Source organism: Melospiza georgiana, chromosome 17, assembly GCF_028018845.1.
Source record: "Melospiza georgiana isolate bMelGeo1 chromosome 17, bMelGeo1.pri, whole genome shotgun sequence".
Lineage (NCBI taxonomy): Eukaryota > Metazoa > Chordata > Aves > Passeriformes > Passerellidae > Melospiza > Melospiza georgiana.
Window position 1 is genome coordinate 139,473 of NC_080446.1, and position 12,713 is coordinate 152,185.

Sequence of the window (12,713 nt, forward strand, 5' to 3'; positions counted from 1 at the left end):
CGGTATATGAGGCTTGGAGTTACCACAGATATTACTGGAAACAACTGAGTCCCTTAGATCCTTTGGTCACTTCTCATTTAAAGAGATAAACACACAGCACACCTCATGAGATGGGACTTCCCTCTGCAATCTGATAAAGGCAAAATTCAACCAATGTGCCAAATGAGAAGATCGATCCTTCTTGCCATCCCATGCTCCACAGAAAGGCCAGTTTCTTCAGTGGGATAATCTCTCCACCAAAATAAGCAGGAGGAAAAGAAAATATGAAACCGGAGGTTGAACAACCAAAACTGACAAAAAAGTACCTTAACTGTCACACAAACTCTAGCATTAATTCAGAATGACTTTTTTCAATAAGCCTTAAATTCATTTCAGATAGATTGCACAGTCTCAAAAGTTGTTTTGCAGTCTGTGGGAAGCAAAATAAACATCTCCTCCCACCTGAAACTTGGCCAAGCACGATATTTTTGTCAGCACCACACAGAGAAAGCAGAATACCAGCTGGATTGTCTGGTTTTGCACATTTTCCATGCATAGTTCAAAGTTTACTGCTGATATTAAGCCAGGTGAGTCACAGCTGAAGGGATAAAAAAAGCCACAAAAGATTAGCCCTATTTCAGGCACTCATTCAGGAAATGTTTGAATAAATGAGACAGAAACTTTCATCTTTTCCAAGGTAGGAAGAAGTTCTAAAAAGCTACACCAATACCAATGAGATTTAAAGTATAAACTCCCATTTCTTTAATCATATCTTCATTTTATCTTGTTCAGCACAGTCAACTAACAATTAATCTTCCTTCCAAGTCTAATACACCAATCCAGCCTGCTGGACCTCAGTAAATGGCCCCAGGAAACCATCAACTACATGTCCTTGAAAACCTAGGAGCCAGATTACTCCTCCCTTTGCAGCCAAACTAACACAGCCTTAGCACTAACTAATTGGTGTGGAGTGAGGCATCTCATAAAGGACTGCTTCTATTGCTTTATCCTGACATGTTACCCACAGTGCTGACTCAGTGCTGTGATTAGTATAAAATTCTGAAGTGGCTAAAATATTTAATAAGATCAATACTCATTGGTACTGTGTGCTCCCATCTGCTAAGTGAACTGCAGGCATAAATACTAATGTTTAATTACTTATTAGTCAATCTTCCCCCAGGTTTTACTCTCCAATCTATTTACCTCTGTACAGAGTCTACAAACAGCCAATCCAGGGCTGTTAAATATTTGGCCAAAAACATCTATGCTCCTTTCTTCAGGTTACTAAAGTCTGGCTTTGGTAAGCTCTCTGAATCTGATGCCTCTCTTCCTCAACTACTACAGAAACAAGCTGCCTTAGGGATGGTATTGCTAAGAAGTTGCAACCTCAAAATTGAGTTGTAAAATGGAGTCCAGAGGAATTTAAGTCAAGAAAGTCAACTGCTTTCAGAGCCCAAATCATCCAGCTGGTATTGCACCACTTGACCTGCATGTTTGTCTTCACTGGAACCTGAAAGGAACAAAGTTTTCCACTAATGTCTATGTATTTTGCATTTGTTAGACAAAAGAGTTTTGTTGTTGTTGTTTTTTTTTTTTTTGATAACAGAAAGTAAAACTGGGCCTTTTAAAGACATTTTTTAAAAAAATATCTCTAGTGTCTAGAAATATAGATTAAGTTTAGAGGTACTTTCTTATATCCCATTCTCACAATTGCCACTTCAAATGCATTATCTGTAAAGTAATGAACTTTTTATTTTTAGTAACAAATAATGTTATTAAAAATGACATTTTGATCCAGCTTTGACACCACCTCAAAAGTAAAATGACTGTCAGGGAAATTTCAATTAAAATGCACTCTTTGTACACACTTCTGTTTCTTTACTATTCAGTGTGGCCTATCATCATTTTCCTACATGCAGCTTAAGAATTCCTTTAATCACATACACTCGCTCATCACAGGAAGAAGAGATCAAATCCACAGCAAAAAAAACATAATAGGCCACAACACAGCCAATGATTTTGAGAGCTCACTATTTAAACTTTCCACCTACTGCAAAGCTCTGTTTGAACTTTCTTATAACAACAAGAGCATACTAAAGAAATAAAGAGGACAAAAAAGGAAACATTCCAGACATCTAAACCCAGACATACCAAATATTCATGTTTATGGGTTTCTGGTGCTTAAGTGCTTTACAGTCAAGTTATGTATTTTTACATTGTCCAAATCACACATATATGACACAGCCCTGTTGTGAAACTGACTTTACTCAATTTAGAAAATGCAGTTGCCTGCTAAATGCACTGGTGCACCTGAAAATGCATTCTAAACCACACCTACACTAGAATGTAATTATTTTATCAAAATGTCTGGTGCTCCAGCCTCTGTACCAGCAATTTAGTCTGGTCTTTTAGACCATCTGTTCTCACTATATGTAACTGATTTCAATCTTTCTGAAAGACCAATCCTTATACCCTATTAGGGTTTACAACATGCTTGATGCACCCTAGATGCAGGGCATCCATTCTGCTTTTCTGCAAATGACTGTAGATTGGAGTGCAATAAGATGACCTTTTGCAAATGTATCTCTGTTATGCACAACAGAAATGAGTGGCATTTCCTTCAAAACTTTGCTACTGCTTGGAACTACTGCATTAATGTGGACATGACCCTTAGTCCAGTTAGAAACTTGTATTTTCTGTTTGGCAGTGGTTCAAACTAATGAATAGCATTTACTGGCATTCAAGCAGGGCTGCAATCCAATCTCATGCACTCATCAAATTCTGAGTAGCAGACCCCAAAGGTGCCCTAACAATTATGCAAACCAGCACAGAACACACTTTATCCCAAGTCTCACAGAACAGGTCATAAAAACGCAAATACTCATCATGAGTATCCAGGTGACTCTTAACTAACCATAGTCCAGTTTTCCACATAAGCTATTTAGAAAAAACTTGGTATGTCACCTTGACTTGTACAGCTTTGGGCTCACTTACATTTGGTGTGTGATTTATTAGATAAGTGCAGGTAGAAGAATAGCCAACACCAATGAAAAGGTCTCTGTCAATAGGTCCAAGCTAACCTCTTCCCTGTACAGCACACCTCAGATGTGGGAAGAGGGAAAAACAAAGCATCTGTGGAGGCAAATACTTTACTTTGGACACAAGCAATGACTATGTGATTGTCAAGATCCTGTTTTGTGTTGCTGAAGTTTATGCCTTAAGGTTCAATGAGGCTAATGAGCTGAAGGGTGTAGTATAAACTCTGTCTCATCTGAGCAGAACACAGGGGAAAAGCACCATTCTGATCCCTCTGTGAGAGGGAGCAAGTTTCACTTTTTTTTACCTTAACTTTCTACATACATAAACTAAAGATAATTATACACTTAACCACCTCCTTTGCATGTTGTGAAAATTAGTTAATGTTTAGAAAGCAGCAATGAGAAGTACTTAAGTAACTGTTAAGTATTATCAGATAGCATTACATTGCCCTCACTTTAATTGTTTTCCTGTCCTCATTAAGTGCCTTCCATCTACTGCTGTTGATTCCCCATGACTTAATTCCTTCTGTGACTTAAAAAAAATCAGTTAAATAAGTACAAATTCTAGTGTTCTTTACAGATTGTTGGCTGTAGCACATATTTAAACATCGAATATACTGGATGGAACCACTAATTGTTTTTCAACTCAGAATTTGCTTAGTAACTACTAATCAGCTTGCAAGACAAATATAATGGGAGAAAATAAATTTAAACTCTGTGTTTCAAGTTTGTGTCATGATATAAAAAGACTAATCTGCTAAACAATTAAAGCTCTGTATTTGTGGAGTGAGATGAAAGAAGCATTACAAGTAACTAATAATTCCGTGTGGCTGTTTACCTCTAATCTATAATTAAACTATATGCTTCAAATATAGATGTTAGTCTGACTATGATTTCACAGAGTCAGTAAAATGGGCTTTCTGAAAAAGCATTAACCTGTGCCAAGGAAACCAGTCATCCCCTTTGGCTGTTATGTCTGATTAAAAGTCAGCCTTGTCTCTGCTGACTGAGCAGAAGAAAAGGATGTTAGAAGCGAGCAGCCTCAATAACAAAGTATACACATTGAAAATAAATTACCGAAGTAACAGTTCCAAGCATTGCAGGAGCTACTGAAAATTGAAGTATTTGCTGTATAACACTGTTCATGTTCCACAGCTTATGTCACTGTCCGCAATTTGCCTTTTCAGCATGGGCACTGCATTTCCCAGAACGAAACATTCTTCCTACAGCCAGATATTCTCAACTCTGATTGTCCAATATGAGACATGCTGTTTCGTGGTTGAGATACATAGGAAATATGCTAATACAATTAAATGCCTATGATTGTCAAGACAATTATGTGAGTTAGCAAACAACAGCTTTCTAAGGCAGAGACAGAAGATGTGGTAGGTTTGCTTACTTTTCTTGGAGAAGAGTTTCTTTCTCTGTCTGATGTGGCTCAGCTTGTATTCATTCTCTTCACAATTGCAGTCTTCACTGTTCCTGTTGTAATACTTGGGCAAAATATTGGAGGTGCCTTTGCTTATAGCTGCCAAGTCTGCCATTCCCTTGCACTTGTGCAGCTTGAGTTTTCCACTAGCATCTTCCACACACTGCCATTTCTGGAAGAAGAATTTGGTTATTAAAAATCTGTCCCAACTGTGGTCTGTCTCATGGCCAGCTCCAGCAATTTATCAGATATTCCTTGTAGTAAAATAGGGCTCATCTATCACCTATTATCAAACCAGATTTTTGTAAGATTTTATTTTCGGACAAAACAGCAAGACTTCAGAACAACATTGCATTTGTTTCTGATTTTGCCTCTTAGAGGCAGAACAACTGAAATTTCTTTTAAAAATCAATACTACAGCTAAAAACATGAAGGTGGCAAGCGACAACTTTCAGAAGCATAACTGCAGCATAAACCAAGGACATTCAAGCCGTATCCTAATCCTGAGAGTCTTATATAACTCTCAGCACAGTGGGACCAAAACCTTCCAGCTTTATGGAAGCTCTCCAGATAGAATCATATACTGGCTTGGGTTGGAAGGGGCCTTAAAGAACATCTCGTTCCACTCCCCTGCCATATGCAGGGGGACACCTTTCACCAGATCAGGTTGTTCAGAGCTCCATCCAACCTGTCCTTGAACTCCTTCGGGGATGATTGACTTATAAGGGTGAGCTGCATGGATGTCTGAAGTGAGAAACCCCTCCCTCTCGCACTCCAGCTACAGAAAATATTAGATGTTCCCGATCTCCAATTCACTCTGATACTCAAAACCTTGAAGTAACTTGCTCACAGCTCCTTCATGCTGCTGTCAGAGCTGTACCAAGGGCAAGGGAGTTTAGCTGCCTTCAACCTGGCACAGAAGTTCCACTCACTTCCCAGGTACATCACAAAATTATTTCACCTACTCCATAATTTATCAACACTTTGCTACCTACAGAGGCTTAGAGACACATAAAAAACCTCTTACAGTTGCTCCTGCTTTAAAAAAAGTTTCTCAGAAACACTCAGCTTCTTGTTGAGTCTTGAGAAGTGTTCCTCTTCTTCCCTATTACAAAATCCTGTAAGCTAGTTCCTCCAGGACTCACTGGAATTGAGAATTGAGAATTTTCCAAATAAAAGAACAGAAATAAAACCAGCAGCATCTTCCAGGGAAGATGATATTTTACAGCAGCCTGCAGCTCTATGAGGGAGACTCAGCCACTTCAGTTTGGACAGCAAGGTATGCAAAGGCTGGGACAACAAAGCATATATTTTTTATTGACATTCTTTCCATTGTTTGCAGGTATGCATGTATTAGCATGTACTATGCATGTAAGAAAACAAAATCACTGTGCTTTTATTATCAGACTTTAATAGGAGTCAAAAGTGAAGTGGCCATTAACACCACATTTACCTATCACTGTGGCAGAACGTCTCATTTAAAACAATCCATTTTATAGTGTGCCTACTGATTTCCTCCGACACCTGGATGCCCAGTCTCCTGAGCTGTATCTGTGTTCAGCCTCCTGTACAGCCCAAGCCTTGCTCTGATGCAGATAAATCTAGCTTAACTTACACAATGAATTGGTTAATCAAGGAGAGATACTGAAAATAAGATTTTTGCAGCACTATCTTCATCTGTAAAGCAGTAGATATTTACCTAGATTCAGTAACAAATTAATATCTGAAGAATAAATTCCTCTCTTACTTTTATAATGCCTAACACTGATTGATGTACGTACAGACTGAGCTTTGAACTAAAATTTACTTTACTAGAAAAAGCAATACTTTCTTTTACAACTATAAGAGATGTAAAAATGTTTATTGCTGCTTCCCATTTCATCTGAATATAATTTTTGAAAATATATAAACAAACAATTTTCTGCTCAGTAGAGTTCTATGCTCTAAGTACATTTCAATACATGAAAAATGATGTTTCAACAGAGGGCAAGTTCAATGCCATGATGAGAATTACTGCAAATACTCTGATGTGTGGCCAGAAAAAAATGTTTTTTTTCTATTTCTTTCATCTCTTGTCAAGAGACTGACGCTCCTTTTTCCCCTCCAGGTGAACTGGAAAAATCCTTTAGTTTTTAGTGCAGCTGTATGCTACAGTGAAAACATCTCAATGACTTTGCTGAAGGGCACATTGTATGCATTAAGAGGCCCCACTGCTGAATGATTGCAGTGCAGATCTACCTAAATTACATTAGAAATTCGGTATAACCTCGGTATATCCCTGCTAACGACAAAAGTAACAATGAACCAAAAAAGACAGGAAGAAAGTCTTGGATCTAATTTTTAAAAAGATTCCTTCCAAAAACTGTCACTGTTTCCTAGGTCTGGTCAATACAACCTCAAGCTACAGTGGCCTCAGAAAAAGGAGAAAATATAAGCAATTTTTTTTTCTATTGCTCTTCTCTTGGCACTAATAATGATTGTGATAGAATCAGGAATATGATGTAGAGGTGCCTTTTCTGAACTGCCAAGGAAGCACACACTGATCAGTATAGTTTTCATCACTGGTATGCCACGTCATGTGAGAGAACTGGGGGCACCAAGCAAGTAAAGGATGTGCTTTTACTTATGATATCATAAGGCCAGTTACAAAAGAGAGTATCCCTCCATGATCCTGGCATAGTACAAAGCAATTGGAGGGAAGACTCTATGTCAAACCTTTAATTTGCAGAACACCTGAAAGAAACAAAGTGCAAACATTTGCATTTTCAATGTTCTCCTGTGAAAACTGTCATATAAAATGATACTTCTAATGCTATTTAAAGGCAATTTCTACTTGTATCAGATATGCATGTAAATAAATCTTCAAAAATAAAACATATTTGAAAATGAAATAATGTGAAATCAGGCAACTATTTCTCTTCAGGAGTTAGCAGTATTATTGTACTATGCCGGGTCCTGATAAATAAAAAATTACCGTCTTTTAATTTTGAGAGCTCTCACATGTACAGCATAGATTCCCTACAGCAACCAGCATTGCTGCAGGTATTGCATGTTTACCAAATGTTTATCTTTTCTCTTCCTTGTGCACAAAACTGGCAACTTACTTAAAGGGAGATTTTGTGTAGCAGTTGTTATGATACAGTACGTGTTGCTGGGAATACTCTACAGAGCAATGCTGGTATCATAATTGGCTTCCACACAAGCACATTAATGCAGGCTACTAGATAAAAGTGGGTCAGCTTCCACTCACCAGCCAGCTTTGGATGAAAGGCCAAACTACACTGAAAAGAAAAAAAATTCGCGGAAGCCATTAGGTACTAGGATAATTTTTTTTCTTTTTTAATTCATTTGGGAAGAGCTCATCTCTTTTAAATCCTTGAATATAAACGCTAAGCTGCTCTTTCATCTGACTCTACAGTCACCCTTTGTTGGATGCAAATAACTACCACACATCAAACCCTAATAACTGGAAAAGAAAATATAGCAACACACAGATTCCCATTGCTCTCAGAAGAATTTACATACATTAGTGATGTCAAAAAAATTCCACATAGTGGACTGTGAAACAAGGTTTTAGACATTATGAATAGCCTCTTCTCCATGATCTTGCTACTCTCTTATCAAAACAAATATGGGTTAAGGAGGGTGACAGAGATTTGCAAAAATCACTTTGTGGCAGTAGACCTGTATTCACAAACTTGCATGCTCACAAAGCAGAATTTCAAATTCTCTATTTCATATTCAAAGCTTTATTTACCTCTCCTTTCTCTACCTCTCCTTTAAGCTCTGCCCTTGTCTCTTATCCTTCACTCCCCTTCTGAGTCTTTGATCTCCATTTGTGCTTTTTGTCTCGGGCTCACACTTCAGATTCCCTGGGACTGCTCAGATTTCTCTGCACATGAAATAGCAGGTCCCCAAAACTTGTTTAAGTCAAAAGAAAGAGTTCCAATGACTTCAGCAAGCTTTCAACTAATTCTGACTCAGATGGGTATTTATCTTTGCATTAGAATATGAAAATTCACTTTTCATACTGAACACTCCAAGTACTGTTATATAGTGTCCTGCAGCATCAGAAGACATCTGCTAAATAACCACTGCATCTGCATAACATCAACTCCTCAAGGCAGTGGTATGTTATTAGCTTGGGCTCATTCTACTTATTGTGCAGAGCTATGAACAGCACCAGCAAACAGACAACACCCATTTGTCGTTTGAGAAGTTAGACTTCCTTCACTCTAAAGACATTTTGGGTGCACCCATATTTAGACACAATTTATCCTCAAATAAGCACATTCATCTCCCAGCATTCCTATTGTCTAGATAGACTACTAAGATAGACTACTAGGACATATTCTCTAGAGTAGAGGTTAGAAGGATTGAGAATACCTTAAAAGCCTTTCACAGATTTTAACTGACTTGATTGTTTGGCAATTTTTTCTGACGTGCAACATAAATTTCTTTTTTTTTTTGCTTAATTTCATCCTATCACTTCCTATTATGCCTGACCGAACTGCTCAAAACAATTCTTCTCCTCTCTGTCTCCTGACAATGAGGATGCAGCACAAGCATCTCTTAATAGCACATCTATACTGCAGAATTTATTGGTAATTTTGACTATGGAGTTGACATTTTATACTTCTCTTGAAAAATAGTGATGGGGAGTGGGAGGGCAGTGGGGAAAGCTATATTTCCTCATCCTACTTACTGGATAATGTTGTAGTAGAAAAAATAACTTTTCTTCAAGTTCCTCAAATAACATTGCAAATTCATAAAACAATGGCTTGCTCCCATTCAGCTAAAATTCCAGCTCAAGACTTCTGATGACAATAAATTACTGCATATAGTATTCCTTTAAGTTTAGTAGTTTTACAATACAGAACATTGTAATTGCTCTGTGTGCTAAATCTGAGATATTAGCCACAGGAGGAAAAGAACATCTGAAAAATTCTTATATATATAAATTGGATCCCAACACCTAAGGAACAATGGACTCATTTCACAGGTGCACTGAACTACATGATCAGTAAAGCCAGAAGTATGGAGTCTGGCCTTTGACAGTAAAAAAATTAACTACTGCAGCCTAAGTAGCCCATTACTGACTATTGCTTGGTAAGTCATTCATATCATGTCTGCAAGAACAGTTATATTCCACAGACTAACTCATCCTGACAGCCCTCTGGGCTGTCAGAATATGAGGTAATGCCAGTGTGATAACAGACACATTAGCATGTGGGCCCATTTACCTTCACCCCTTTGTCCACAGAATGTATTACAGTCCTTGGAAAGGGGTTCTCTGGCCCACACCTGCATGAGAGAGCAATGACACAGAGTCAATTTTGCCAAGAGTGGTGAATTCTCTGGAGATAGCCATGCTTTGCTTTTGCACTGCCCAGAAAAATTCATAAAATCCTCTCCTGTGTATGTCAAGACCATATATTGATAATATCCTGGTTTTTTTCCATTAATTTCTTCTATGTAACTTGTATCTAAAATGAACATATTGTCATATCTGCCCAAAACAATTATGCAACAAGGGAAATGACACACAGTCAATGAGCTTTATGCCCATATACACTCATAACTGCATGTGTGTTTTCCCAGTGTGTTTTTGTTAAGAGCAGAGATATACTGAGTTAACAGAATTTTAGCTTCCCATTACTATATATGTAATTTCAAGTAGCAACAACAAAATGAATTAAAGAATGAAAGAGAGAATCTGAAGCAAAGCAAACTGTATGTATTTTAAAAAGCCAATCTGTTATGTACATTGTAGCTTCTCAGCACTAAGTAATCCCAAACCACATTCTCTTTGGAAAATAAAACTTTAAAACAGCCTACGCGGTTTTCTTAGTGGTAGTCAGGAATCAATACAGAACACTTGAATCAGCAATTTCCTGACTGACAGTCAATCTCATAAATGCTGTAATAAAGATTTGAGTAAAGGTCACAGAACGAGACATTTGATTTATACACTGGCATCGATGATGAGGTGAAGAACATTGACACAACGAAGGTGCTGAGCTTAGCCCAATTACAACTGCTTAATTGCAGTCAGGGATAACAATGCCCCACCTGGCCAAGCTGTTCACAAGCTGTTTGATACTCAGCTCGCTGACAGAGGTCTTTCACACGCTGGTATTTGGGTAGAAAGTTTTCTTCTTGGGCATCTACCTTCTCATTCTCCCTTTTATGCAGCAGTTTACTGGAAAAGAAAAAAAAAATATTCTTACATTAATATTAACTCCAACACACAAATACAGTTAGCTGAAAAGACTCAGAGGAGTAGTTATTTTCCATGTCCATAGCCTCTCTGGTAGCCAAAATGTAACAGTCCAGTGGAAACTAGATTTAGCCTGTCCAATAAAACACAAGTTATTCATGTCCTACTCTCAGGAAGCATACAAAAACATATAAAGTCAAGACACTCTGTTACATGCCTGAGTGTTAGGCAGTGACAACTGTCAATACAGAGAGACCACATCACATTCTACAGGGCTGCACTTTGGAAACCCCTCTCGCCCCCATTTATGTACTAAGGCAGAGGTGCAGAGGGAATGGCCAGGAGATGAAGATGCAGAGAGGAAGGGTTGTTCATAATCCCGTAATACAAGCAGGAGGATTGGAGGACAGCAGCTGAGAGCAAATTGGGATGCCTTCCCATCTCTCAATCCAAGTAAATTTCCCTTCCCCCACCACAAGAGCACATTTATGCAGGCTGTAGGCAGAGGCCATCCATTCTCTACAATCACACAATCACTGCCATTAGGCATACTGCAGCCGTGTCCCTGCTGGCACAGCTAAATGGCTTTAGACTGCAGCAGAGTGCTGCTTTGGCTTTAGCTATTCAACATCCTTCTATTTAAATGACTGGGCTTTGTGATTAACACTTTCCTTACCCTCTTTCCACAAGGAACGAGTCTCTCCATACCTTCATCTTTTTCTTTAAATGAAACCTGGGAGGAAACGAGGAGAGGAAGATGCAATTCCCACAAAACCAGTAACCAATTTATGCCCCAGTTTTCTGTCCCACCGCTAATTCCAACATGAAACATGCCACATAACTGCACAAGAGGACATCCAGCTCTATCAAGCAGGAACCTATGCCTCTCCACTGAAAAGCACAGGATATATTTCTCTCACAGGAACTAAATTCACAAGACAATTTCTTCAACATAAGCGTGTTGAAGACAAGAGATTAACTGAATTTTCTTTGTTCACAAAGGATCACAAATTAAATCGGGACTTCCTGACTCATATTTGGGCTCTTACCCTGCATCTACCCAAAAAGTATCCTATCCTAAAGCATCTGCTCCATTCCCCCTTTCCCTCCACCCAGCTACTTGTAAAGCAAATAGTTCTCCTTCCCTTTTTCTGCTGATTTTCTCTTCGAAGGATTCTCCATCAAGTCTAATTCTCCTCCTCAGTCTTTTTCCAATGAAAGTACTGATGGGAAGTCTTAAATAAAAACCGCAATTTTGAGTGCTAGCCTGTCTTTATATTATAGTCTGATACACAACCATTGCCTTCAATTATTTTACTAATAAATATTCAATATAAAATGCTTTGCTACAAATGATGCCATGAAGACATTTAAATATATAACTTACGTAGCCAAAGACCTTCATGTGTAGCCCTCTCACTTCTACATAGACTACATTTAGTATGTACAGATGCCATGCATGCCATACATCTAGAATATGAACATGCCAAAATGAAAATAAATAACTGAAGTGAGCTGTATATGCCAAATAGTCTTCAGACTTTCCAGTGAATTATATACTCAGACAGATGGTGATTTTATTACATTTTCCTTTAAATTTTCTGCATGCTGCTGAGCACTTGTTCAGTCTCTTGTACAAACACATGCATGTTTCCATGCAACATTTTCATTTCTTACCTATTTACCGGTCTCTCAGAATCCAGCAGCTTTAGAATGGATTTACCATCCATATCAGATGGAATATCCAATCCAGCAATATCTAGAATTGTAGGTGCAAGATCAATATTCAACACAATGTGAGGATTCCTGAAGAAAAAATAAGACAAAACAGTTTAAAGTCTAGGCAATAATACCAAGTGACTCCAGCTTCCACAGAGTCCAAAGACCTGAAAAGGCTTATTTTGTGACACCTGCAAATAAAAGGACACATTCTGATTCTTTTCCATGAAGGGAATTAACATATAATATATAGATTAGTTGCACAACCTCAAGGGGACTAATACAAATATTTAAAACTTTAGTACAGAGCATTTTTGAGAAAGCAAAG

General features: G+C 38.1%; 2 protein-coding genes across 10 annotated transcripts in view; one reads left to right on the plus strand and one right to left on the minus strand.

Annotated features, from left to right (window-relative positions):
• NCOA3 (nuclear receptor coactivator 3) overlaps positions 1-12,713 on the plus strand; it is a 104,834-nt gene that overhangs the window by 69,181 nt on the left and 22,940 nt on the right. The window lies entirely within an intron of this gene.
• The window catches only part of SULF2 (sulfatase 2), an 83,343-nt gene that overhangs the window by 12,003 nt on the left and 58,627 nt on the right, over positions 1-12,713 (minus strand). For 4 of the 5 annotated variants that reach the window (XM_058036112.1, XM_058036108.1, XM_058036110.1 and 1 more), the window contains 4 exons: positions 12,344-12,472; positions 11,343-11,399; positions 10,519-10,648; positions 4,417-4,618 (listed from right to left, as the gene is read on the minus strand). In XM_058036112.1, coding sequence (XP_057892095.1) covers positions 4,417-4,618; positions 10,519-10,648; positions 11,343-11,399; positions 12,344-12,472 — 518 coding nt within the window. The remainder of the gene's footprint in view (positions 1-4,416; positions 4,619-10,518; positions 10,649-11,342; positions 11,400-12,343; positions 12,473-12,713) is intronic. The other variant, XM_058036111.1, reaches the window with a different exon arrangement.